Below are 25453 nucleotides of genomic sequence, written 5' to 3'. Positions count from 1 at the left end.
TTAGATAGACCTTTAGTATATTTAGATATGAGGTTCTACAAACACTTAGTTTCTTCCATTCATGAACTGCAACAGTTTCTCTACAAGGACAAAAGGGGAAGGTGCCTCACCTTGATAATCTTTTCTACACCAGAAGAGCAGATCATGTAGGTGTGGGGGTTAAATCGGACCTGGTTAACAATAGACCGATGCCCTTTCAGCACCATGAAGGCTCCGTTGACCACTCTACCAATGCCACCTGGGAAGACAGAAGGAAACAAAAATCAAATGTTGTAATGGATGAAAGTAAATAAGTTCCAGTAATGGCAGACAAACAGCTCTGAACTGGAGCTGAGATTTTTTATTATCTGTATCACCAGCAGAATGCTTACTCTTACAAATTAAGTTGCTATGGAAAGAAAAAAGATGAAATATCTCTCAGCATATGTGCTCTTACCCAGAGTCTTTATTTAGCCTTTAAGCATTGCCCACGCCCACCCACTGCAATTCCATTGTCAATGAAGCCACAGCAACTTTTTTCAACTTTTTGATCCCCAAGATAGAATAGTGTCACCTTAGAAAAGGCCAGTCATGAGCAAAATGAGACTGAACTGCTTGGGAACAGTTAGGCAGCTGAGCCAGGGACACGCAGAACCAGAAGCATATAATTACTTAAATGCACAAAAAACATCTCTGATCCAGTTGCCCTCAATTTCTATTATGAAAATAGCAAACAAAACAAACATACAAAAACCGCTGTTACACAAAATAATGGAGAAAATCCTTTCTTCACCCTGATAGCAGGGAGAACTAAGGATAAAGAAAGGAGAGACAGGTCACTTCCATAATAAACAAAGCCCAAGCACTGAGAGTTAGAGAGTGTGGGCCTTAAAGACATCATTTGTGGATTAAAATCAAGAGGCCACTAATAGAAAGCTGTATCTTAAAAACCATCCTGTGGACTTTCTTCTTCAATGACTGAGAAAAGTACCAGAGGCCTGGAATTTACTAACACAGATGAAGCTGTCATCATTTATGAACTTGGGATAATCTCAAAGGTTCAACTTCATTTTTAAGGGCAACACACTCACATAGGACACAGGCACCCAAGTTCTGAACAAGGTCACTTCTAAGCGGCCATCAACAGTTCAATACATGCAGAGACCAACCTGGCCAACTGGTAAAATGTGATGCATTCAGACACAAACAAATGAGTGTTCATTTATTTAAGCAATGAGTACCTTCTTAGTCCTACCAGGAGCATGGCACCTTGGGGCACAAAGTACCATCAGGCACCATCTCAGCTCCACATGCCTCCATCCCACTCCCAACTCCACCTTGTTCAAACATTCATTCCAAACACTTACCATCTCAGTATCTGGAAGGAAAATGGCTAGAACACTATCCATTCTCCAGAAATAATCTGGTTCTGCAGAAGGTGTTTTCAGACTATACCAATCTGCTCCTCGGTGGTGCCAATTTGGCTAACACCAGGCGCTTACTCTACTTAGTGGGTGCCAAAAATGTCCTTTGCCTAAACTTTCTCCCATAGTTGACATTAATATTTGAATTATCCAGGGTGGATAATACAACCATTCATACCTTGGCCCAACATCATCAAGTTTGCTAATAAACCATAAAGGAAAAAAGAGCAACTAGGACACAGGAACGTTTTTATGGGGAAAAAAAGGATCACAAAAGGTCAAACACCAAAGTATGCTGCCTTGAGTGCACTAGGTTCCTAGGTTAGAGTGGGAACCCCTAGGCAGCCTGAGTGCACTAGGTTCCTAGGTTAGAGTGGGAGGAGGGAAAGGTAATCTGAGCCTAGTCAAATAAACTGGAGAGAATTAAAGGAAAAAGGGATCCATGGGAATCTAAAACAGTTTTCTCAATACAGTGATCTCACCACTCCAAGGAGGTCCTTTGGGTTTATTATTATTTTTTCTATATATGGTTGATTCAACAAGTAGTAGTCCTGAATTCTGTTTCCTACATGCTACTCCTATCCATACCCCCACTGGGGTAGTCACTAGCAAAGAAACTTAGGGTTAAACCTAGTACTAATCTCTTGTTTAATCCTTCTGCCTCTAAGAAAAGGAATTTAAGTGATTCAGTGAATTGAAGTGACTTCTTCCAAGTAGCTAGTAAATGACAGAGCCAGAATTTGAACCTGAGTCTGGTTACAATGCCCTAATATCCCTCCCACCATATCAGTGGTCTTTAAGAGATGAAAAGGTTTGAATAGGGATGGAGTCAGAAGGTCATAAATTATTTCTAAATCCTTCTGGTTGTCATCATATAAGCTGGTTTTCTTTTTTAAGTCCTAAATTTAAAAAAGGGGAAGGAAGAGACTCTGTCCAATGGTATCCTGAGTGCAAGCTCTAGAGTATGAGCAGAGGACATTTCATCACATTGCAAACACCGACTAATCTATGAGAGTAGAACTGGATCTCTTGCATACCTAGAACTTGGGGTGCAATGCCTGAACTAAAGCAGGTGCTCAGCAAACAGCTGTTGAATGGACAGTGTTTCTGGAGGGTAATTCTAGATAAATATTACCAAAGGAGGACAGATAGAGGGTCTCATGTCTTAAAGGATCAGCTACCAACAGAACTAAAGTTTATCAACCAAACTAATTATTTCTGTCAAAGATTACATGGAATACAATTACAGTAACTTGCAGATCTAAACAGTAGCTGAAGGGTATCAATGCTTGAAAATTCAGACCATAGAAAAACTGTTTCTATTGTTCTTTCACACACTGTACCCTCATCTGGTTTCTCTTCTTGGCAGCAATTTTAATACAGGATCATTTCTCCTTCTCCCTACCCAAATGTGTACCCAGGAAACCTGAAAAAGAGTCAGTAGAGCCAAGAAACCGATGGTGAAAGCAGGTACAGGAAGAATTATTGCTGCCATTTGTTTAAGGTAACCAGGTTGTGTACACAGAATCACAGCAATGAACAGGCTTCAGAGAGGTTCTCTATCATCTCTCTCTCCTGGTTTCCAGGTTTCAAGTGATTGAATACAGCTGCTACTGTACAGTTTAGATACAATGAAGTTTAAAGAATACATTTATATCAGTCCTGGAGATTTGTTTCAGATAGATTTCTTAAGTCTGAAATGGCTGATGTCGAGATGCCAATACCAGTGAGAACTTGGGGTCTCCTCTCCCCTATTATCTAACCAGAACCTGCCCATCAGCAGCAGGATCACGTTGGAAGAAGTTAGGTAGGGAATATTTTTTCCAAGAAGTACATAACCTACATAATCTTCCTTTGGCGTCATCCCTCATCTGTGGGTAAGGGGCTTGGTAAGGATCAACCTCTTCCCATGGTTCCTGAGCTGAGTCATGATCTAATCAATAATGGCACCAATGAGCAAAATAGCACATACCCAGGAAAAACGACCTTACTCATCTTTGAGCTGTCATTTGTTTATAGAGTCCTGTACAAAGCAGTGGTCATTTTTCTGGACCATCTGCTCTAGCTGGCTCAGCCAAACATGTTGGCACCACTCTGTAGGTTTCTTTTATTACTCATGGTCAAAGTTCCTGTATCTCCATCTTTCCTTTGATTCAGAAGAGATGCTAGGGAAGTGGGGAAGGCTATATATAAATCACCTATTCTACTGTAAGACCTCAGAAAAGAAAATGAGTGGGTCATAAGATTCCAGCATCATATTCCCTATCTTGGGGGTATCCCAGAATCCCAGGAAACACAAAAGATTCAGAGAAAACACTCTGCTCATAACTCTGATAAAGACCTTTCTAAAATGCTATGGCCAAATGTTCCCCGAGAGAAGGCAAGGGGCTAAGCCTACAGGTCCTCATTTCCCTCTACTTCCTTATCTATGCTTTTCTTTTCATAACATTCAGCCAGAAATTTGTCCCCTCAAGCCACTCAAGAGGCCTCCCATTTCTCACCAACTTTGGTTACTTCTGTCTCTTACCAATTTCATTTGCTTTAACAAAGTCCTCCAAGAATGACTATACTTTCAACTCAAAAGCAAAAAGTAACCTGGTCAGGATTCCTAAATGACCTGGTCTAACAGCAACTTATCAATCATGCTGGGAAGTGATCCTCAATGGCACTTGGGGCTATAGAACAGGACACTTAAATATTTTCTACTGAAATAAATCCCAAATCAACTTGGATAAAATGGCAGTATTAATTTTCTTGTCAGTCTTCGGATTTTCACCCCTTCCTTGTATCCTATTACTTAATGCATAGGACAAACATCTTTGTGAGAATGGGAAGGAGAAACAATGGACAACACTGAAATTCAGAAGTGGGAAGTGTGAAAGCAGCAGTAATGAACCAGGAACAGGGACCAGAGGACTAGAAGGGGCTGCTGGAAGATGAGAAATTAAGACAGCATGAGATAAATTCGCACTTCCAAGAAATAGAGAACTGGCTCTCATGAAGAGGGTAAAATATCCTTGATCTTTCAAGATTTATATGCTGACACATCCAAGATAATAAGAAAAGAGTTGGGCATATAAAAAGGACTTCACAAGCAATTGTTAAATTGAATTTTTTTTTTTTGGTGAGAGCGGGGAGGTAATAAAGTTTTATTTTTAGAGGAGGTACTGGGGATTGAACCCAGGACCTTATGCCTGCTAAGCATGCGCTCTACCACTTCAGCTATACCCGCAACCCTCACAAGCAATTGCTAAACTGAAATTAGTGGAGAACACTGTTAAGAGTGGTATTTAAAAATAAACAATACTCAGGTAAAAAAGACAGATTATGATATAGGAAATCAGTATTTCAAGGGAGAAGTTCATTTGGTAGCTTTAGATTGGGGTTGCAAACAAAATCCTGCAGAACACACTGATAAGGCAGGATGCTAAGCAAATATATAAAGGGGCAGTACTAATTTATAGGGAAAGAAGTCGAAATGTTAGGCAATGATGATTATTCAAGTGATGCAATGGACATTAAATCTCTATATTTACCTAGTCCTTCCCTAAGCAGTAAGACTTGGGCTTGGTGATAGTCATCAAAGAATCCAATGGTTAATTCACCTCTCACCTTATTTGACTTAGCAGGATTCAACAGAGTTGCCTCTCCTTTGATGCATTTTTTTCACTGCCTTCCTAGGATCACTCTCTTTTGGTTTTCCTGCTACCTCACTGGTCACTCCTTGACTTCCCTTTTGGGTCTTCTTCCCGACTTTTTAACATGAAAATGCCTTAGGGCTCAGTCTTTGATTCCCTTCTCTTGACTAGTTACACTCTCTTCACTCACTGGTGATCTCATCCAGTCCTGTGGCTTTAGATACTACCTATACGATACCAAAACTAGAAATTGTATCTCTAGTCCAGATCTTTCTCTTGAACTCCAGCCTTCCATACTTCTATATCCAAACTGTTTATTCAACCTCTCTACCTGGATGTTTAAGAGACAACTCAAACTCTATCAGCTCCCCCGCTCCCCCAATCTAATCTATCAGAAAATCATGGGGGCCTTACTTTCAAAATACATCTAGACTTCAACCCCTATTACCTTGGTTTAAGCCACCATCACTACTCACCTGTATTATGAGAGACTCCCACTGGTTCGCCTCATTTCTATCCTTGGCAGCCTCACTCCCACCATTTACCCCCAACTCAGCAGCCAGAGTAATGCTGTTAAATAAGTTGGATCATGTCGCTCCTCTGCTAAAAAAATCTCTAATGGTTCCCCACTTCACTCACAGTAGGTGCCTATGTGATTGGATACCTCTGTACCCCACTTACCTCTATGATAACCCCTTTTATTCTCCCTCTCTCTCACTCTGCTTCAACACATTGATTTCCTTGCTATTTCTCAAACACACAAGGCACATTCTCACTTCAAAACCTTCACATTGATACTGAGATGCTTTTACTCCAGATTTCTGCCAGGCTCCCTCACCACTTTGAGGTTTTACTCAAGTGTGACCTTCTCAACGAGGACCATACTGAATATCCAGAATTCAATATAATGAAATATAAAATTATATTCCCCTGATCCCTTCCCCATACCACTTCCTATCCCCCTAATTCTGCTCTCTTTTTTCTAAGTTGAAGTATAGTTGATTTACAAAGTTGTGTTAGTTTCTGGTGTATAGCAAAGTGATTCAGATATATATATATATATAAAATTCACCATTATGGTTTATTACAGGATATTGAATACAGTTCTATTATACAGTAGGATCTTGTTGTTTATCAATTTTATATATAGTAATTTGTATCTGCTACTCCCAAACTCCTAATTTAGCCCTTCCCCACCCCCTTTCCCCTTTGGTAACCATAAATTTGTTATCTATGTCTGTGAGTCTGTTTCTGTTTTGTAAATAAGTTCATGTCATATTTTAGATTCCACGTATAAGTGATAACGTGGTATTTGTCTTTCTTTCTGACCTACTTCACTTAGAATGATAATCTCTAGGTTCATCCATGTTGCTGCAAATGGTAGTTCATCTTTTTTATGGCTCACTAGTATTCCACTATAGATATATGTGTGTGTGTGTGTGTGTATGTGTATGTATGTGTGTGTGTGTGTGTATACATACACACTCCTCACATCTTTATCCATTCATCTGTCAATGGACATTTAGGTTGTTTCCATGGCTCAGCTATTGTAAATAGTGCTGCTCTGAACACTGGGGTGTGTGTATGTTTTCAAATTACAGTTTTCTCCAGATATATGCCCAGGAGTGGGATTGCTGGCAACTCTATCTTTAGTTTTTTAAGGAACCTCCATACTATTTTCCATAGTGGCTGCACCAATTTACATTCCCACCAACAGTGTAGGAGGGTTCTCTTTTCTAAATACCCTCTCTAGCATTTGTTATTGGCAGATTTTAAATGATGGCCATTCTGACCAGTGGGAGGTGATACTTCACTGTAGTTTTGATTTACATTTCTCTAATAGTTATGTTGAGCATGTTTTCATGTGCCTGTTGTTCATCTGTATATCTTTTTTTGGAGAAATGTCTAGTTAGGTCTTCTGCCCATTTTTTGATTGGGTTGTTTGCTTTTTTGTTATTGAGTTGTGTAAGTTGTTTGTGTATTTTAGAAATTAAGCCCTTGTCAATCACATTGTTTGTATTTTTCTCTCAGTCCATACGTTGTCTTTTTATTTTGCTTATGGTTTCCTTTGCTGTGCAAAAGCTTGTAAGTTTGATTAGGTACCATTTGTTTATTTTTGCTTTTATTTCTACTGCCTTGGGAGACTGACCTAGAACACTGGGATGATTTATGTCAGAGAATGTTTTGCCTATGTTTTCCTCTAGGAGTTTTATGGTATACGGTCTTATATTTAGGTCTTAAATCCATTTTGAGTTTATTTTTATATATGGTATCAGAGAATGTTCTAATTTCAATCTTTTACCTGTAACTATCCAGTTTTCCCAGCACCACTTATTGAAGAGACTGTCTTTTCTCCACTGTATATTCTTGCCTCCTTTGTCGAAGATTAATTGACTGTAGCTATGGGGGTTTACCTCTGGGCTGTCTATTTTGTTCCATTGATCCATCTGTCTTTGTGCCAATACCATGCTGTTTTGACTACTATAGCTTTGTAGTATTGTCGAAGTCTGGGGGGGGTCATTTCTCCAGCTTTGCTTTTTTTTTCTCAGGATTGCTTCAGCAATTCTGGGTCTTTTATGGTTCTGTATAAATTTTAGGGTTATTTGTCCTATTTCTGTGAAAAATGTCCTGGGTAAATTGATAGAGATTGCATTAAATCTATTGACTGTTTTGGACAGTGTGGCCATTTTAACAATATTAATTCTTCCAATCCAAGAGCATGGGATATCTTTCATTTCTTTGAATCATCTTCAATTTCCTTTATCAACATTTTATAGTGCTTAGCACATAAGTCTTTCACCTCCTTGGTCAGGTTTATTCCTAAGCATTCTTTTGTCTTTTTAATGTGAGTTTAAAAGGGATTTTTTGTCCCCCACCCCCTTTCTGTTATTTCACTGTTAGTGTAAAGAAATGCAACAGATTTCTATATGTTAATCTTATATCCTGCTGCCTTGCTGAATTTATCAGTTCTAGCAGTTTTTGTGTGGAGTCTTTAGGGTCATCTATATACTACTCTTTTTCTTTTTCTAAAGCACTTCTAACCTTTTAAACATACAATATAATTTATTGAGTCTATGTTTATTGTCTGTTTCCCCTGCTAGAGTTTAAGTTCCATGATAGCAGGGCTCTTTTGTTCCTCCGCTGTATCCCAAGCCTCTAGAACAGTGCCTGGCATATACTAAGTTTCCAACAAATGTTTGATGACTAATGAAAAGATTTGACTGTATTAGACTGCGGAATATAAGCGTGGAGGAAAAGGACTCAATCTTCACTAGTGGGCTTCATCATCCAACATGTGGGTTATCCAAGTGTCTCCCTCCATCTTCCTGCTGTCAATTTTGCGTGTTTCTTTTATAGCATTTTGACTATAGTAAGAGCAGACAAATAAAGGGGTTAAAATCCTAACTATACTTCATGGTCCTCTGAAATACTAATTCCATGAAAACTTTACTGACCCCCCAAACCACTTCAAGCCCTGCTTAGTTATCTTTTTTATGGGCCTTAGAACCTACTTTTAAATTTAGCATACATACACATACCCATACTTTTTTTTTATCCCTCTTAGATTGGGAATTCTTGGAGGACAAGAAAGTGTTTATCTTCCATTTGCCCATAGGATTTGCATAATGTCTTATCTAAGGATATTCAGTAAGTGAACAAGATAAAGTAAATCTCATTATTCTCTCTGGAACAAGGCTTGAAGGAGAAAGCTAAAGCTATTATCTATCAAAATGAGGTTTAGTAGTTACGTGTTGAGGCAATTAATTTATTTCTTTCTTGACTCCACTGGTAGAATTAAGAGTTTACTCCTATGAGGGAAAAGGGGCTACTTCTTTTCCTTGCTATATCTAAAAGAGTTGTCCAAACAACCTTTTAGTAATTCCAAAAGGCCCAAGTGAACATTCCCAGGGCTCCAAGTTTCAAGCCATAAAGAGAAATACAATCAGGGTACTGACAATACAGAGAGAGCAGTGGCTGCCTCCTGAGGATCATGTAACCACTTAAGAGTTTAGAAAAGCCAGATGGGTACAGCCAGTGCTGTCAGTAAAGCTCTCAAAGAACTCCACAGACAGCAATGCTTAATTGCACAAAAAAGTCAATTATACTAAGTTCTTCTTTCATCATCTGTATTTCACATGTGTTTGCAACCAACTACTCGTGACCAATTAAAAACAGTTGTTCTTCTGATTACAGGGGAGGAAAAAGCAGATGCCCAGGCCTAACTCACTGAGAGTAAATGTAGGTCTAGAAAAAGGAGAGACAGAGCATGCACACATATGCAGGCCCATGGAAATGTATTTACAGCTGTTTCCAGTCTACTTCATCAGCCTACTAGCAGAGGGGGTGGCTGCAGTGACTTGGCAGTGAAGCTGCATGTTCTTCCCCTCCATTCAGGGAAAAATTTGTCATATAACTTCCCCCCTCTTAAACTATTAGATAAGTCAAGAGCAGCCTTCATGTAAAAAAATTCAACTGACCATTCAGGAGGGTCCCAGAGGAGAACAACGTCTTGGTCTCTAAGGAGTTTTTCAGAGGAAAGTTAAAAGGGAGAAAGCTTTCTTAATGAGGAATAACAACATTTAGTAGTCACTGAGTACCCTCACAATACCCCTAAGAAGGTAGATATTATTATTGTTGTTGTTGTTTGTACTGTATATATTCTTACTTGTAATGATGAAGAAATGAAAGTTTGGCAAGATTAAACAATTTTTCCAAAGCCTCCAACTAGAAGACAAATGGATCAGGAGTTTAAACCCAGGCTTACCAACTCTATTACGTTATGCTTCTTTCCATGAATAGTAAGGTCTTGTGTACAGGCATATCTCAGGGGAAGCAACTCTATCAGTAAAAATCCTAAAGCCCTTTCTAACAAGAATTAGAGAAAAAGGAAGGACAAGGCAATATGAATATTTTCCAGAGACACCCACCTTTGCCACATGTTGTCAAACCCATTATTTCTATTACCAAAGTTACTAGGGAGCAAATGCTTTGGAAATTATAAATCTATGGGCACTGATCTTATATATACCAATAACTGTTTTACATTTGAAAGCACATAGTTTTCAGAAAGCCTCCAATACTGTTAAATCATTCCACGATGTGAGGTGGTAGGGCAGGCGGTGGGTGGCAATTTTACAGAAGAAACGGAGGTTCAGACAATTGCTGTTGCATAACCTGCCTAGAATCACTCAATCAATTAGTTACTTGGCAGCACTGGACTTGAATTCAGGTGTGATTTTTAAGCCTATTGCTCCTTCCAGTATTCCACACTGGCTCCATACACAACTATCAGCCTGTTTATTTTATCTTCAGAATTATCACGTAAAAACAGATGCTCTTCTTAATTACTTCAGAAGTGTAAAACAGAATGCGCTTTTTCTTTGCCACAGCAAAATTCCCAGTTCTATTCCTTCCTCTGGTTTTTAAAGAGGTTTTTAGAAATGAATTATTAATTGACATCAACTAAAAAATTAAGTCTAATATTGTCAGGTTTTATGGTATTAGGTCTTACATCTCAAAATGATTTCCTCAGCCCACAAGGAAGACCTATATGAATTATGTAGCCAAGTGGCTAGTTCTGTACTGTTTATATAATAAATAAATTTCATGCCTTTGGAGTTTGTGTAGGAAGAAAATTTTCCCAGTGATTGTCAGTCTTTCTGAACAGGGGAGTGGAGAAGAAAAAGATGCCCTTGATTTTGGCTCACTCTCAGGGCTGCTCTCCATCTAATTCTCTCAGCATCTGGCATGCACTGTGAAAAACAGCAGGCATTCAATAAATGCCGATTGCTTGTCATCTGATTATGCCATTAAGGCATATGACAGCAAGGCACAAAACAGTGTTACTCTGCCTCGGCATCTTACTTTCAACTGGCATGATCAGAGGTGGCAAGCTCAGCCTCATTCCAGATTTAAGTCAAAGTGGCAGTAGATTAGATTAGGATTTTTTCTTTCTTTTTTTAGTTACAAAAATTATTCTTTCAATGAGAACTCTCAAGATAGATTAGGCATTTTCTGACAGACTTTTCACCATCTAAACATTCAAAGCTGGAACTCAAGACCAAATCTAGCCCTTATACATTATGTTTGGCTTGCTGAACCTTACTAAGTATTTTTTAAAACTATCAATTGCCAACATTTAAGAACAGAGATGAGGGAGGTATAAATTAGGAGTTTGGGATTAATATATACACACTACTATATATAATATAGATAACCTACAAGGACCTACTGTATAGCACAAGGAACTATACTCAATGTCTTGTAATAATCTATAATGGAAAAGAATCTGAAAAAGAATAGATATATATGTATAACTGGATCACTCTGCTGTACACCTGAAATGAACACAACACTGTAAATCAACTATACCTCAATTAAAAACATTAAAAAAATAAAAACAAAGAGATTAACATACAAAAGTAAAAGGTGCTAAGTACCCCTGAAGCTAGCTTGAAGGATAGGGCCAGAAACAGGATGAGATGTAAGCTTTATAAAGAGCAGTTACACCTTCACACTCCTCCTTCAAGCACACATGGCCATGAAACTGCCCCTTCCCCACACAAGCAGAGACCTGGGAGTTACCAGCTGGAGTTGATCTAAAGAGGTTTTGGACTGGGGACACAAGGAACAGCTTGGGTGGAATTAAACAAAAATCTGTGTATAGATCTGTGAGATCTCCAGCTCTATTCCCTTATTTGGCATTTAGAACCATAGTTCAACTGCCAGGCAAATACCTTCTTGACAGGAAATCAAAGATTCCTATTGTGGGAAATTGGCTGATTTTGAAAGTAGAAAGTCAGGAGAAAATACCCAAAATTGAAAATTCAAAAATATTATGAGTATGTTATAGGAAGAGAAAGAAACTGTTGCATTAAAAAAAAAGATTTGTAATATTATTTGATTAAAAAGTTAGGTACCTGTATTACTTTGATAACAAGAATTATAGTAAAAGAAATGAAAAAAAGAATAAGGAAAAACAGAACGAAAAAGGAAGCCTATATGAACAAGAAAAAAGAATATGGGTGGGTTGTCAGAACAGTGGCAGGAAGGCTAAATCCCCAAAAGAGCCAAGATTTGCTTAAAAATAATCCAAAAAGATGCTTTAGTTAACATGCAGAGCAAGATGAGGATCAAAGGGAGAGACTTACTGTGACAGACAAATGATATAATATTGAAGGGGTAATAAAGAGAAAAACTCCTCAACTACCAGTTACTGAATCCAACAAGAGAGATAATCATGAGGTCCTTTCCTTACCTACAAGAAACCCAAGCACCCAGACAAGGATGGGGATCCAGGACCAACCAGAGCCCATGTGGAAACCATAGGGCTTCCAGTCAACTCTAAGTAGATCATGGGTTCTGTGGTCTCCAAAAGCAGCTTATGTGATGCTGAGTGTACTTTTTAAAATACCATGTAGCACCTTTAATATCAAGGAGCTAAATATTTTTTTTGGTCTAGTCCAACTACATCTGTTAAACTTAGTTAATTTTTAAAGAGGTAGAGGAAGAAATCAGTACAGCAAAGAAATTGACATCATTTCTTTTTCTCATCAGAATGTGTTTGTTGAAGAACAAAGGTCATCTGGTCAGTCTGGATTCTGTGGATTGTATCCTCACAATGTAGTACAATATGCTCCTCTGTCCTCTGTATTTTGTGCAAAGTGAAAGCTGGATCCTGAGATCTGATCTGATTCAGGGTTGTTTTATTTTGCAAGCACAGGCAGTGTTGTGTTTCTTCATCAGGAGGCACATAATGTCCAATTGCCTTTATTTCTGTGATGTGAGTAGCTGCTGGTGCTCAATGTTTAGATGCATTAATTCATTGAGAACTGGTAAGTGATTATATTAAAATTTTATAATTTCTTTTTTAAAAATATCTTTTATTTTACCTATTTTTCATTAAAAATTTATTTATGTATTTATTTTACAATATCATACTATTTAAATTGAAGTATAGTTGATGTACAATATTGTATGTTAAAGGTATACAACAGTAATTCACAATTTTTAAAGGTTATACTCCATTTATTTTTATAAGTTATACTCCACTTATACTATAAAATACTGGCTATGTTCCTCATGTTGTACAATACATCCTTGTAGCTTATTATTTTTTTTTTTTTGGAGGGGGGAGGTAATTAGGTTCGTTCGTTCATTCACTTGAGGAGGTACTAGGGATTGAACCCAGGACCTTGTGTATGCTAGGCATGCGCTCTACCACTTGAGCTATATCCTCCCCTCCCCACCATAGCTTATTTTATACCTGACAGTTTGTACCTTTTAATCCTCCACCTCCTTCTTGCCCCTCCCCCTCCCTTCTCCCTACTGGTAACCCCTAGTTCTCTACATCTGTGAGTCTGTTTCTTTTCTCTTGTATTCACTAGTTGTATTTTTTTAGATTCCATATGCAAGTGATATCTTACAGTATTTGTTTTCCTCTGTCTGACTTATTTCACTTAGCATAATGCCATATATTTTTGAAGGATATTTTCCCTGGATATAGAATTCTAGGATGCCAGGTTTTAATTCTTTAAGCACTTTAGAGATAAAATTCTATTATATTCTGGCTTCCATAATTTGATCATCAGTCTGACTGTGGCTTATTTACAGGTAATTTGTCCATTTTCTCAGGCTGTTTTGGGGCTTTTTCTCATTATTTTTTATTTTCAATAGGTTGACTTATGATGCTCCTAGGGGTGCTGTATTTACCCTGTTTGTGGTTAGTGAGCTCCTTGAATCTGAGAATTGTCATATTTCATTTGTTTTGAAAACTTTCAGCTATTATTTCTGCATTTATTGCATCTGCTTCACTTTCTCTCTTTTATCCTTCTGGGATTTCAATTTCATACATGTTAGATCCTGTATGTTCCACTTGTCTCTAACACTGCTTTGCTCTTTCCGTTCGCCGTTCTCACTGTCCTTCAGTTTGAATGTCTCTTATTGATCTGTCTTCTATTCGCTAAGTCTATCCTCGGTAGCTTAAACCCAACCAAAAAATTCTTAGTTTTAGACATATTTTTCAGTTTTAGAATGTCTGCATGATTTTTTAAAAAAAGTAGATTCCAATTCTTTGTTTAAATCCTCTCTTTTCATCCATTTGCCCATCTTTTCTTCTATTTTCTTTATAATATTTATAATATTTAAAGATCCTGTCTGTTAACTTCAATATCTGGATAATATTGAGGGTTGATTTCTGTAATTTTTTCCCCTTTTGATTACTGACCACATTTTCATATCTCATAATTTCTTGGGGGGGAGGCAGTTAATTAGGTTTGTTTGTTTTTGTTTATTTATTACTGGAGGTACTGAGGATTGAACACAGGACCTTGTACATGCTAAGCACGCACTCTACCACTGAACTATACCCTCTTCCCTTCATATTTTTTTTTTTTGTAGGCTGGACATTGAGAATAAAAAACCACAGAGACTCTTATGAACTGAATTGTCTCCTGCAAATTCATAGGCTGAATCCCTAACCCATAATGTGACTATCTGGAGACAGGGCCTTTAAAGAGATAGTTGAGGCTAAATGATGTTGTAAGGGTAGGACTCTAATTCAATAAGACTGGTGTCCTCATGAGAAGAGGGAGGGACACCAAGGATGTGTGTACACAGAGAAAAGGCCATGTGAGAACACAATGAGAAGGCAATCATCTGCAAGCCAAGGAGAAAGGCCTCAGAAGAAATTAAACTTGCCAGAAACTTGCTAAATCTTGGACACCTAGCCTCCAGAACTGTGAGAAAATACATATCTGTTGTTTAAGTCACCCAGTCTGTGGGATTTTGTTATGTCACCCCTAGCAGACTAATACAGGACAAAAGCTGGATCCTCCATATGCCATTTACCCATTCCACTCTTAAGAAAAGAATGTAAGGGACTGATCACCTTCAATCCAATCAGGAGGAACTAAGTCTGGGCTGGGATGTTTCTTTAGTCAGAATAAGTCTATTTCTGGTTTCAAACATGCCAGGCAAAACCTGCAGGATGCTTGTTGCAGGTCTCTTTCTCTAATCGGAGCTAGGGTCCTAGGTACCAGGAGATTGCAGAATACCTCACTCGGCCTTTCTGGTCTGGCCCCACCCTTGAGTGTAGTCCCCTTGGGCTTCTGATGGAGAGCCTGTCAAGTCTCCTCTGCTCTGAATGTTCTGTCCTTTGGAGGTTAGATGCTTAGCTCTTTATCTTGCTTTCTCACGCAGGTTCAAAATGCTCTGTGGAACAAGCCCCTCCCACTTGGCAGACTTTGTCTTTTAAGCACTATATACTGTTGGAATTTCATTCTGCCTTTCCAGCCCAGCCCCCTAGCTCCTGGTGCAATTCCAGCACTCAGTAAATGTCCTATAAGGAAGACTGGCCATGTGCTTGGGGCCTTCTAGATTCCAATCTGTCCCAGCAACCCACGTGGCCATCAAAAACTCTGATTTCTTTTGACCCTGGTACAGTCTGTCAGTGGCAGCCCAGTCTGCAACTCGTTCACAGATGCCCTCAGGAAAGAACAGGGCCCGCACCTCTTCTGCTCAGCTAGGAGGGGTTCTTCCTTCTTCAGAACTTTAGTTCTCGCACACTTTGTTGTCACAGCTCTCTGACATTTTTAAAATATAACTTGTGTAATTTGATGTTTGTACTTATTGCAGTGGGAGCTATCTACTGCATTCTATGTTGAGTGTGAAGTCTAACAATTTCTTTTTAATAGAAATTTTACATCATTCATTTTTCCTCCTTGAAATAATATTTCTACTTTATCTACCTCCCCCCAAATTTCAATCTAATATATTTTTATGAAAACTCTATCACAGTTTCACCAGAAAAAATATAAATACAAATTTAAATTTTTCTTAATTTATTGCAAACATAAGGCTGTGTCAAAATTTTGTCTTGGATTTGAGTTACCATTACAACTATTACTGGAACACAATTGATCAAAACAAATATACTTTTAATGTTTTATAAAAATCAACCACTATAAAAAGAAGCGATTTATTGTAAGCGTTGTAAGAAGAGAAGGGATAAGATGAGGGGGTGTGGTTGGGTTACAGTCCTATGATTAAAGGATGCTTTAGTTTTTTGGCACTTTAGGGGTTTCTGTACCTTAAGGGCAGTGTACTACACCAAGGTTCAAATAGTCAAAAATTTGTGGAGTATTTTTGATTTTCTGGTATTTTTTTGTTGTTGTTTTTTGTAAAGTGGGAGAAGGACAAAGGAGGAAAGAGAGGTGGGAAAGGAGAATGAATACCTTCTTAGGAATATGTGGAAGAATACATATGGAATTTGAGAATCTAGAAATGGATTCCTTTAAACCAGCTGTGCCTATACAATACTTGGAAAGTCCAGGCACTCACTTCCCAGTTTAATACTGGAGTCCTAAATCAGCTATGAGGGTCCTGCTAAACCAGAGATTGCATAATCTTCTAAAGTCAGCCTAACAGTGGCCCATATCCTGTCAGTACATAAATCATCAGGGGTTTAGAAAAAGATCATTTATAATACTACTGTTAATTCTTCCCCCTTCTCTATACAAAACAGGAAAAAGATTCTAGTGAATAGTCCTGGGGAAGGGGGATCATTTACTTTCTATTTTAAAAGTCACACGGACTTAATAATGAAAAGCTTTTCAAGATCAGGTAAAAGATACAACTAAGATTTTTTTCTCAGCGAATCAATCTAGGACTCATGGGGGTGGGAGACTCAATACAGAACTATGTTTAGTGCTAGAACATCACTTTTTGTTCAGATAGACTGCTGCTGTCCCATCTGGTTATGCTACAAAGGTAAGATGCTCCACTCACGCTTTCCAAATTCCAGAAGGGGAAAAAGGCCTTTTGCAATTTGTTTAGTAACCAGACCATAGCAATAGGATTGTTTCCAAAAGTAAGCTTCAACAAGTTCTGAAAGGCAGGTGTTTGATAACAATATTAATTCACCAATAAGCAAGCCAACAACTTCCTTAACTCTGAGCACTAGACACATTTTGTGTAATACGCTCCCACAGTCCTCTATTTACTTTCTTGACAGCCATTTTCCAGTTTGATGCCATGTACCACCTTGAGCAGAAAGCTGTATTGAGCTGTTCTGAGAATAAAAAATAGACATTTTTCTACCAGTAGGAGCAATGCAGAAATTTCTTCCTAATTTCTCTGATGTCTGCGGTCAGCTAGGGAATATGCCTGTCCATCAGTAAAGAAAGTTTCCCTTTAGTTAACATCACTGGGGAGGCCAAAGGAAAGACAGAGGCCCTAACCACTGTTTGTAAAGTAGTAAGAGTTAACAAGCAGGAATGTGCTCATGGAAAAGAATAAGCAGAAGCAGAAGAATAAGGCATATAAAAAGCAAGGTAAAAGTTCCAAGTGTGAAACAGGAAGACAGGAAAATGTACATAAAGGAAATCTATGAAGTCTAAAGAAAAGTTCTTAGGAGGAAAAAAATCTGAGCATCATAATGTCAGATAAGGCTGTGCATGAAGGTTATAGTTAAATCTGGCTTCTAATTTTTATTTTAAAATTTCCTTTGGTCACTTTTCCAATAAACTTATATTAAAAGAGAAATACCTTCCTCTATTGCTACAGAACTGTCCTTTGAGGGCACAGCATGCAGAAGGTCAAAGAGCTGACATTAGCAGCAGGTTCATCCTAGTGATGTACTCACCTGCTTCTGGATCTGCAGGAATTCTCCACATGTATAGGTTGAAGTCATCAGAGCCTGAAAGGATATACTGTTGGGACAGAAAAAAATCTATGTATTACTTATGTATTAGCTGACTGATAATCTCCCTCTCTCTCTCTCTCTTTTTACAGAGAAAGATTGTTTTAAACAAACAAGATAAATGAACACATATTCATAAGTACCACAAAGCAAACATTCTCTTAAAAGTATTTGCAAATCAAAAGGCTCGTTGGCTTAAACTTAGCAACAAACAACCTGATTTTAAAATGGGCAAAGGACTTGGATAGCTATTTCTCCAAAGAAAATATACAAATGACCAATAACATGAAGAGATGCTTAATATCACTAATCATTAGGGAAGTGAAAATGAGATACCACTTCACATCCATTAGGATGGCTATTACTAAAACCAAACAAACGGAAAACAAGTATTGGTGAGGATCTGGAGAAACTGGCACCCTTATGCACTGCTGGGGGGACTACACAATGGTGCAGCCATTAAACACAGAACTACCACATAACCCAAAATTTCACTCCTAGGTATATATTAAAAAATTGAAAGCAGGGATTTGAGATATCTGTACACCAATGTTCACAGAAGAATGCTCAGAACAGCCAAAAAGTGTAAACAACCTAAATGTCCATCAATGGATGAACAAAAAATCAAGATGTGGTATATCCATACAATGGAATATTATTCAATTTTAAAAAGGAAGGAAGTTCTGACACATGCTACAACATGGGTGAATCTTGAAGACATTACGTTAAGTGAAATAAGTCAGATACAAAAAGACAAATACCATATGATTCAACTTACATGAGGAACCAAGAGTAGTCAAATTCACAGAGACACAAAGTAGAATGGTAGTTGCCAAGGACTGAGGGGAGGGAGAAATGGGGAGCAACTGTTTAATGGGTATAGAGTTTCATTCTGGGAAGACAAAAAAATTCTGGAGATGAACAGTTGTGATGGTTATACAACAATGTGAATGTACTTAATGCCATGAAACTGTACGCTTAAAAATGGTTATAGTGGTTTTATGTTATATATATAGTTTACCACAATTTAAGAAAAAAAAATCTTCTTTTTTTTTAATGTGGGAAAGAAGATTAAGGAGTTTCCCAGAGATCTTTTATGCAAGCCCAAGTATCCTAAACTTCCCTGCTGTCATCTGACATCTCTGAGCAGGAAGTTACTGCTAACCCAGCCATGAGTTAGTGCTAGAGACGTAAGCAATCCCCTTTTATGTGGCAGATTCAAACTGCTTGATCTCAAAAAGATAGGACACTAAGCCAGACCTGTTCTAATTAGAACCCATAAAAACATTGTCTAACATTGTCTAATAGCAACCAGTTGGCAATTCTAGAGTTCATTCATTCCCAAAGATTAACAAAAGTGCTTTACTTTAACTTGAGGTCATTATTATCTCCTGCCTTTTGGTCCCATCTTCTTATTTCCCTAGAAAAATAAAGGCCTACAGTTTTGTAAAGAAAATGTCTGACTTAAAAATGACACTGCAAAGAAGCCCAAAGTGTAAAAGTCCAACACACACACATCCTCATGCCTAATGTAACTGCTTTACTGAATACTTTGTAGTCAGCAAAAACCAGCTTACCAGTCTTCAAAACACTTGTAGGAACATAAGAAAGGAGGGAGAGAAAGACATGTTTAAAGATGAAGAAAATGCTACCCACAGGGGCAAGATGACTTGGCCCAGGGCACAGTGGAAAAAGAAGTGGGTCTAGTACCCCTGTCTGGTTGCTCTGCTATGGTCTGAATGTTTGTGTCCCCCCCCAAGTTCACATGCTGAAATCCTAATGCCCAATGTGATGATATTAGGAGGTGGAACACTGGGGAGGTGATTGGGACTTGAGGGTGAAGCCCTCATGAATGGGATTGCACTTTTATAAAAGAGAACAAACAGGGCTCCTTAGCCCCTTCTACCATGTGAGGAAACAGTCAAAGTCATCAGTCTGCAACCTGGAAGAGGGCCTTCATCAGATCCCAACCAAGTTGGGATCCTGACCTTGGATTTCTAGCCTCCAGAACTGTGAGAAAGAAATTACTGTTGTTTATAAGCCACCCAGTCTCTGGTATTTTGTTATGGCAGCCAGAACAGACTAAGACACCCTCTGAGGCCCATTTAACTCTAAGATTCTATGATTACTCTGTGAAGAAATGGTGGAAGCCAGATCAGAGCTGAAAGTCCCTAAACTGCTGGCCCATGGTTACTTGACAAGTCACTACATAAGTATGCTCAAAACAAAATAACTCAAAGACTAATTCTGTTACACGTCAATTAAAAAGTTTCCTTAACAACAATAACAACAAAAACCAAAGAACTCAGGATTTTATAAAAATGGGCAAAGTGGGGAGGGTATAGCTTTGTGGTAGACTGCATGCTTAGCATGCACAGGGTCTTGGGTTCAATCTCCAGTACCTCCATTAAGAAATAAATAAACAAACAAACAAACCTAATTTACAGCCCCCACCCCAAAATGGGTAAAGTACTTAAACAGACATTCTCCAAAGAAAAAATATATACAAGCCCTATATAAACAGCCAATAAACATATGAAAAGATGCTCAACATCACTAATCATTAGGGAAATGCATATCAAAACTATGAGATACCACTGCACACTCATTAGGATGACTACTATCAAAAAAACCGAAAATAGTTCCTCAAAAAATTAAAAATAAAATCACTGCATGATTCATCAATTCCATCTCTGGGTAATTATCTGAAAGAATTGAATGCAGGATCTCTAAGAGATCTTTGTATACCTATGTTCATAGAAGCACTATTTACAATAGCCAAAGATGGAAGCAATTCAAGTGTCCATCGACAGATAAATGTATAAACAAAATGTGGTATATACACACGGTGGAATATTATTCAGATTTGCAAAGGAAGGAAATTCGGACACAAGTTACAACGTGGATGAATCTTGAACGTTATGCGAAATGAAATAAGCCAGTTACAAAAAGACACATAACGTATGATTCCACTTATGAGGTTCCTAGAGATAAGTGAGTAGTCAAATTCATAGACAGAAAGTGGAATAGTGATTGCCAAGAACCAGGGGTAGGGGAGGAAGGGGAGAATGTTTAATGGGTATAGTTTCAGTTTTGCAAGATGAGAAACTTCTTGAGATGGATGGTGGTGATGGTTACATAACAATGTGAGTGTATTTAGTACTAAAACTATTTTTTTCCTTAAAAAAAGAAGAAGAAAATGAATCCTCATTGCCTTGATTTTAGGGTCCACCCAGTAACTCCCTTCAGTTTATGACATCATCCTGGTTAAAGTTAGGAAGCTGGACTTCAGGAACCCAAAGGTTTTCCTCTCATAGTCTGTTCGGCAAAATTACCTACTAGTCAGGACGAAAAATTCATTCATTACACGTGAACTGAGCATTTATGTACCAGGCACTCTGGTGCTTACAAAGATATATAAGGTAGTACCTGGGTTCCAAGGAGCTTGAATCAAGTAGAAAATACACATGTAGATACACAACTACTATGCCATGAAATATAAATCACTAAGAGCCATTATGAGAAATAAGGTGCCTGCTGACTCAAAAGTCAAGGCAAGATAGATTTCAGCACTGAGTCACCCCTGGGAAAAGATGTGGTGGAAAAAGGTGAAAGAAAAGAGCAAAGATAAAGCTACGGTGCTCATATCATCTACTGTTTAAACTGAAACAGGAAGCATGGGTTAACTTACTCCTTGATACCCTGCTGTTCATATCCCTCAGGCCTTACTGCTTAGTGTACTCAGCCTGATTTCCAACTGCTAGTATCCATCTCTTTGCCTGAGGGCTACTCCAACGTCCAGGAGGCTGCAGGCTACTCTAGAGAATGAAGACTTCTTGGGAGCAGGCTGGAGCAATGACTCAAGGGAGACGGTGCATCAATATCCCAGCTGCCTAGCTCCCAGGTGGAGTAACTCTGAGGTGTGAGTCCTATACCCTTTCCCCTCATGATCTAACTCCAACTGCCCACAGTTTTTGTAGTTGGCTCACTAAATCATCCTTCCTTTCTATATTTCACTTTTCTATTTCTCCAGTATTTCCTGCATTTCCAAATAAACTACTTGTACCTGAAACTTGAACCCCAATTAAGACACACGGGGAAGGGGCAGGAAGGGGACAAAACATAAAAAAACTGTGCACAAATAATCTATATACAAGACATATTTAATACTCAACATCTCATCATTTCATGCTCTGTGTTTAAAAGAGGCCATAAAACTTCATACAGAATCCCCGCTACCCTGTCCCCTCAATATCTTCCCCAAACTAAACAAACAATAAATATTAAAAAGAGAGTAAGCTGAGGCTGGGCTTATCAGAGGTTTTACTATCTCATTGTGAAGGATTAGCACTTTCCTATTTGTTCAACTATTCACCAGGGAAAGCCATAAAAAGGTAAAAGGGGACTCCTAGACAGAATGCTGACTAAAGGCTGACTTAGAAGGAAGAAAACTCCCACAGAGTTAAGGCCTCTTGAATTTCATACGACAGCTCTAGAAGTACGTAGAAAATGAGTACAATGCACAGGCTTCCTCTCCGGGATGAGGGCAGCTCCTGACCCTTTCTTCCTCTTGGAACCACCACAAGGGAACAGCTTGGGATGATTTCCAAGGAGGGGGGTCTTGACCTGCTGCCGTCTAGTCAGACCGTTTAAGTGTTCACACACACTGGAATCACAAAACTGCCGTGAGGAATTCATTTATGGCATTTCATGGTTGTCTGCTGGGCCCCTTCCAACACTAAAAGTTGGCCGCCTAGGATACTGCTGACTGTGGGAGAATGAAATAAAAATGAGTTCATCCATTTATTCATAAAACAAATATTTATTAAGTGTCTGCTATGTGTTGGGTACTGTCCCAGGGAAAGGAGAATAGAATTGATCAAAAAAGACCCTGCCCCTACGTTCATATGACTTACATCTTATTGGGTGAGGAAAGGGAAAAAAAAAATTATGCATATATAATGTGAGTGGAGAGTGGGTAGAGGAAAAAAGTTAAAAAGTGTGTGTGTGTGTGTGTGTGTGTGTGTGTGTGTGTGTGTGTAAAATGTGTCCAGTTGTGGTGGTATAGAGAAAAATTAAACAGCAGGTCGGGCACACAGGGAGTGCTGGGGTTGCTTAGTTCTGTTTTATATAGGGTGGTCACAGAAGGCCTCTCTGATAAAATGGCATTTTGAGCAGAGCCCTGAAGGAAATGAGGGAGCAAGTTATACAAATATCTGGGAGAAAAACATTCCAGGAGAGGGGACAGAGCTCTGGAGTATTTAAAAATATAAAGTAGCCCAAAGAGCTCTTTTTCTCTCTTCCCTTCGTTTTCTTTCCTCTCTTTTCTTTCTCTTTCTTCCACCTCTAGCTCTCCCTTCCCTTTTTTTTTTTTTTATAAACTTTGTGGAAATAAAGATTATTTCAAGTAGGCTGAGTCCAGAGATACATTTAATATCATCAGGGCAGTTGGAAAGATTTCTCTCCTCCCAGGTTGAAGGAGGTTGAAGCCTCTGACTGAGGGGCGAATGATAAAGTAAAAACTTCATATGAGTCTTTTATCTTATATCCTAACAGACAGACAGGGCAGGGCTCCAAAGGAGAAGGAATGTTTTAGGTAGTCCATTATCTAGGTAATAGAAGCCCCAGTTTCCAAAATGTTCTGGGGTGGGGGTGGGTGGAGGGAAGTGGGAGACCCACAGGTACTTCAGATCAGAGTGGAAGACATACTTAATTTTAACTTGGCTTTATGGGTAAGATGGGTGATATCAATGCAAAAATGAGCATAAGTGGTTGTGTGGACTTATACCATCCATAATCCTTCCCAGCTGGCCACAAAGGTTAAAAGTTGGCCACGGTCTGACTCAGCTCAGTAGTCGTTCAGTAGTCCATGAGGGCACTGTTTACCGATCTTGATGTGGCCCAGTCATTGTAAGGAGAGTTAACCTGAGGCCAGTGCATTTTAGCTAATCTACTATCAGTATGGAGATATTAAACTTGTTCAAGCATAGATACAGAACAACAACTGCTCCTCTCAAAAGATTTCAAGGAGCCACCACCATGACCACCACCACCATCCAAAAAAAAAAAAAAAAACCAAAAAACAAAAAACACAACTTACCACATTAGCACTCTGTCACTATCTCATCTGCCCACATGTCCTCTGACAATCCATTAACCTTTATAGAAAACAGTTACTTACATAATCCTTACTCTGGTAGACTGATACAATGCCCAGCATCCCCTCCTACCCTTTCTTCATCTCTTAGCATTTTCAAATTGAGCATACTCTCAAGAAAGACCTTTTTCTATTTGCAAAGGCATTTTGCTAGCTGAACACTCTGAGAAGCCCATGCCTCTAAATATGAAGACCATCTCTGTAGAGTGACCCAACTCACAAGAAATTTTTAATAAACTGAAAGTTCAAACAAGGATCTAAATGTGGCTGCCACAGCAAAAGTGACTACTAAATGGAAGTATACTGTAGAAAAAAATTATTTATTAGCCATATTCAAGTAAAGCAATAGTTTTTCCTTCCCTAACATCTTTATGTAAACCTTAATGATTGAACAAGCCAAAAAGGGAACAAGTTTGGAACAAAGATAACTCCCTACCGACTATATTCTAAGGCCTCATTGGATTTAGAGATACAAATATAAACCAAAAAAAAAAAAAAAAAAAAAAAAAGCCACCCTTCCTACTGACCAAAAATCCACATTGAAAAGAGGAGAAAGTTCTAGAAGGCAGGAGGAACACGCCATCCACCTGATACACTCCAAGAACAACCCAGAGTATGTCTTCAGTTCTTTGCTAACAGAGAAATCTTTCTGCTAATTTCTCTGCCCCCATTGCTCTCTCTAAATATATGTATATGATATGTACATGTAAGTGTAAAGTGTATCTGTGCTTGTGTGTGTCTGCAAAACATCTGACATTGTCCAACATCTGTTGATGGAGAAGGAGATATATCAATCGGTTACTCTTCACTGAGTACTGATCAATTTACACAGTTCTCTCCAAGGTTCCTTCCATGGTAATTGATTAATTATTCCCCAGTAAATGGCGTGCCTGTCTAATTAACTATATTGACTAGGATAGAAAAACCAGATGGCTCTCTAGGCTAGATGAGTAAAAACAGAGAAACTGCTACTTAACATTTAAGTCAAACACAGCTCTTATTTCTCCTTGACTTTTATCAGAAGGGGGAAAAATGTGATAGAACAATTTTGTGATGTGCCCTCTGGAAGACTACCTTCGGAAAAAAGTTTGCCAATTTGTATATAATATACCTTTGATTATATCATTCATACCCAGGGCCTGCCACAATTTCCGTGCCAAAGCAATCAAGGAAATTTTTATTTCAAAATGCCCAAAGCCATAGATTTATTTTATCTGTGATAGGAGAAAATAGAATTCCACTGGCTCCCAATAAAAGCATACACATATGCATACCCCTAAGATTAACACCATTTTTCATATGTGAAGTTACATGATTCTTGCTTCTTTGGATCATTTGCCATTTCAGCTCCAGTAGGCTCCTGGAATTCTTTGGTTTATTAAAATAACTAATGTTTATGGGTTCTGAGTAGGAAAAATTCTATTAATAAAGAAACGTTCCATAAAGACAGCCAATAATTGTCAAATAATCAGTAGGGAAGAAATTTTTAAAATGTTCTAAATCTCCAACATCTGCTTGTAACAAAGCAGCCTGCATGATTTAAAAATGAATTTTT

The 25453-nt window shown here is 38.4% G+C and overlaps 1 protein-coding gene across 3 annotated transcripts in view; it reads right to left on the bottom strand.

Moving 5' to 3' along the window:
- Window positions 1-25453, bottom strand: part of DCAF5 (DDB1 and CUL4 associated factor 5) — a 92206-nt gene that overhangs the window by 7394 nt on the left and 59359 nt on the right. For all 3 annotated transcript variants that reach the window (XM_010962308.3, XM_045522146.2, XM_045522147.2), the window contains exons 7-8: window positions 17685-17751; window positions 111-238 (exon numbers count right to left, since the gene is read on the bottom strand). In XM_010962308.3, coding sequence (XP_010960610.2) covers window positions 111-238; window positions 17685-17751 — 195 coding nt within the window. The remainder of the gene's footprint in view (window positions 1-110; window positions 239-17684; window positions 17752-25453) is intronic.

The sequence above is a fragment of the Camelus bactrianus genome, chromosome 6 (genome assembly GCF_048773025.1).
Source record: "Camelus bactrianus isolate YW-2024 breed Bactrian camel chromosome 6, ASM4877302v1, whole genome shotgun sequence".
Taxonomy (NCBI): domain Eukaryota; kingdom Metazoa; phylum Chordata; class Mammalia; order Artiodactyla; family Camelidae; genus Camelus; species Camelus bactrianus.
Note: the sequence above shows the minus strand (reverse complement) of the source record. Positions and strands in the feature narration are given on the sequence as shown.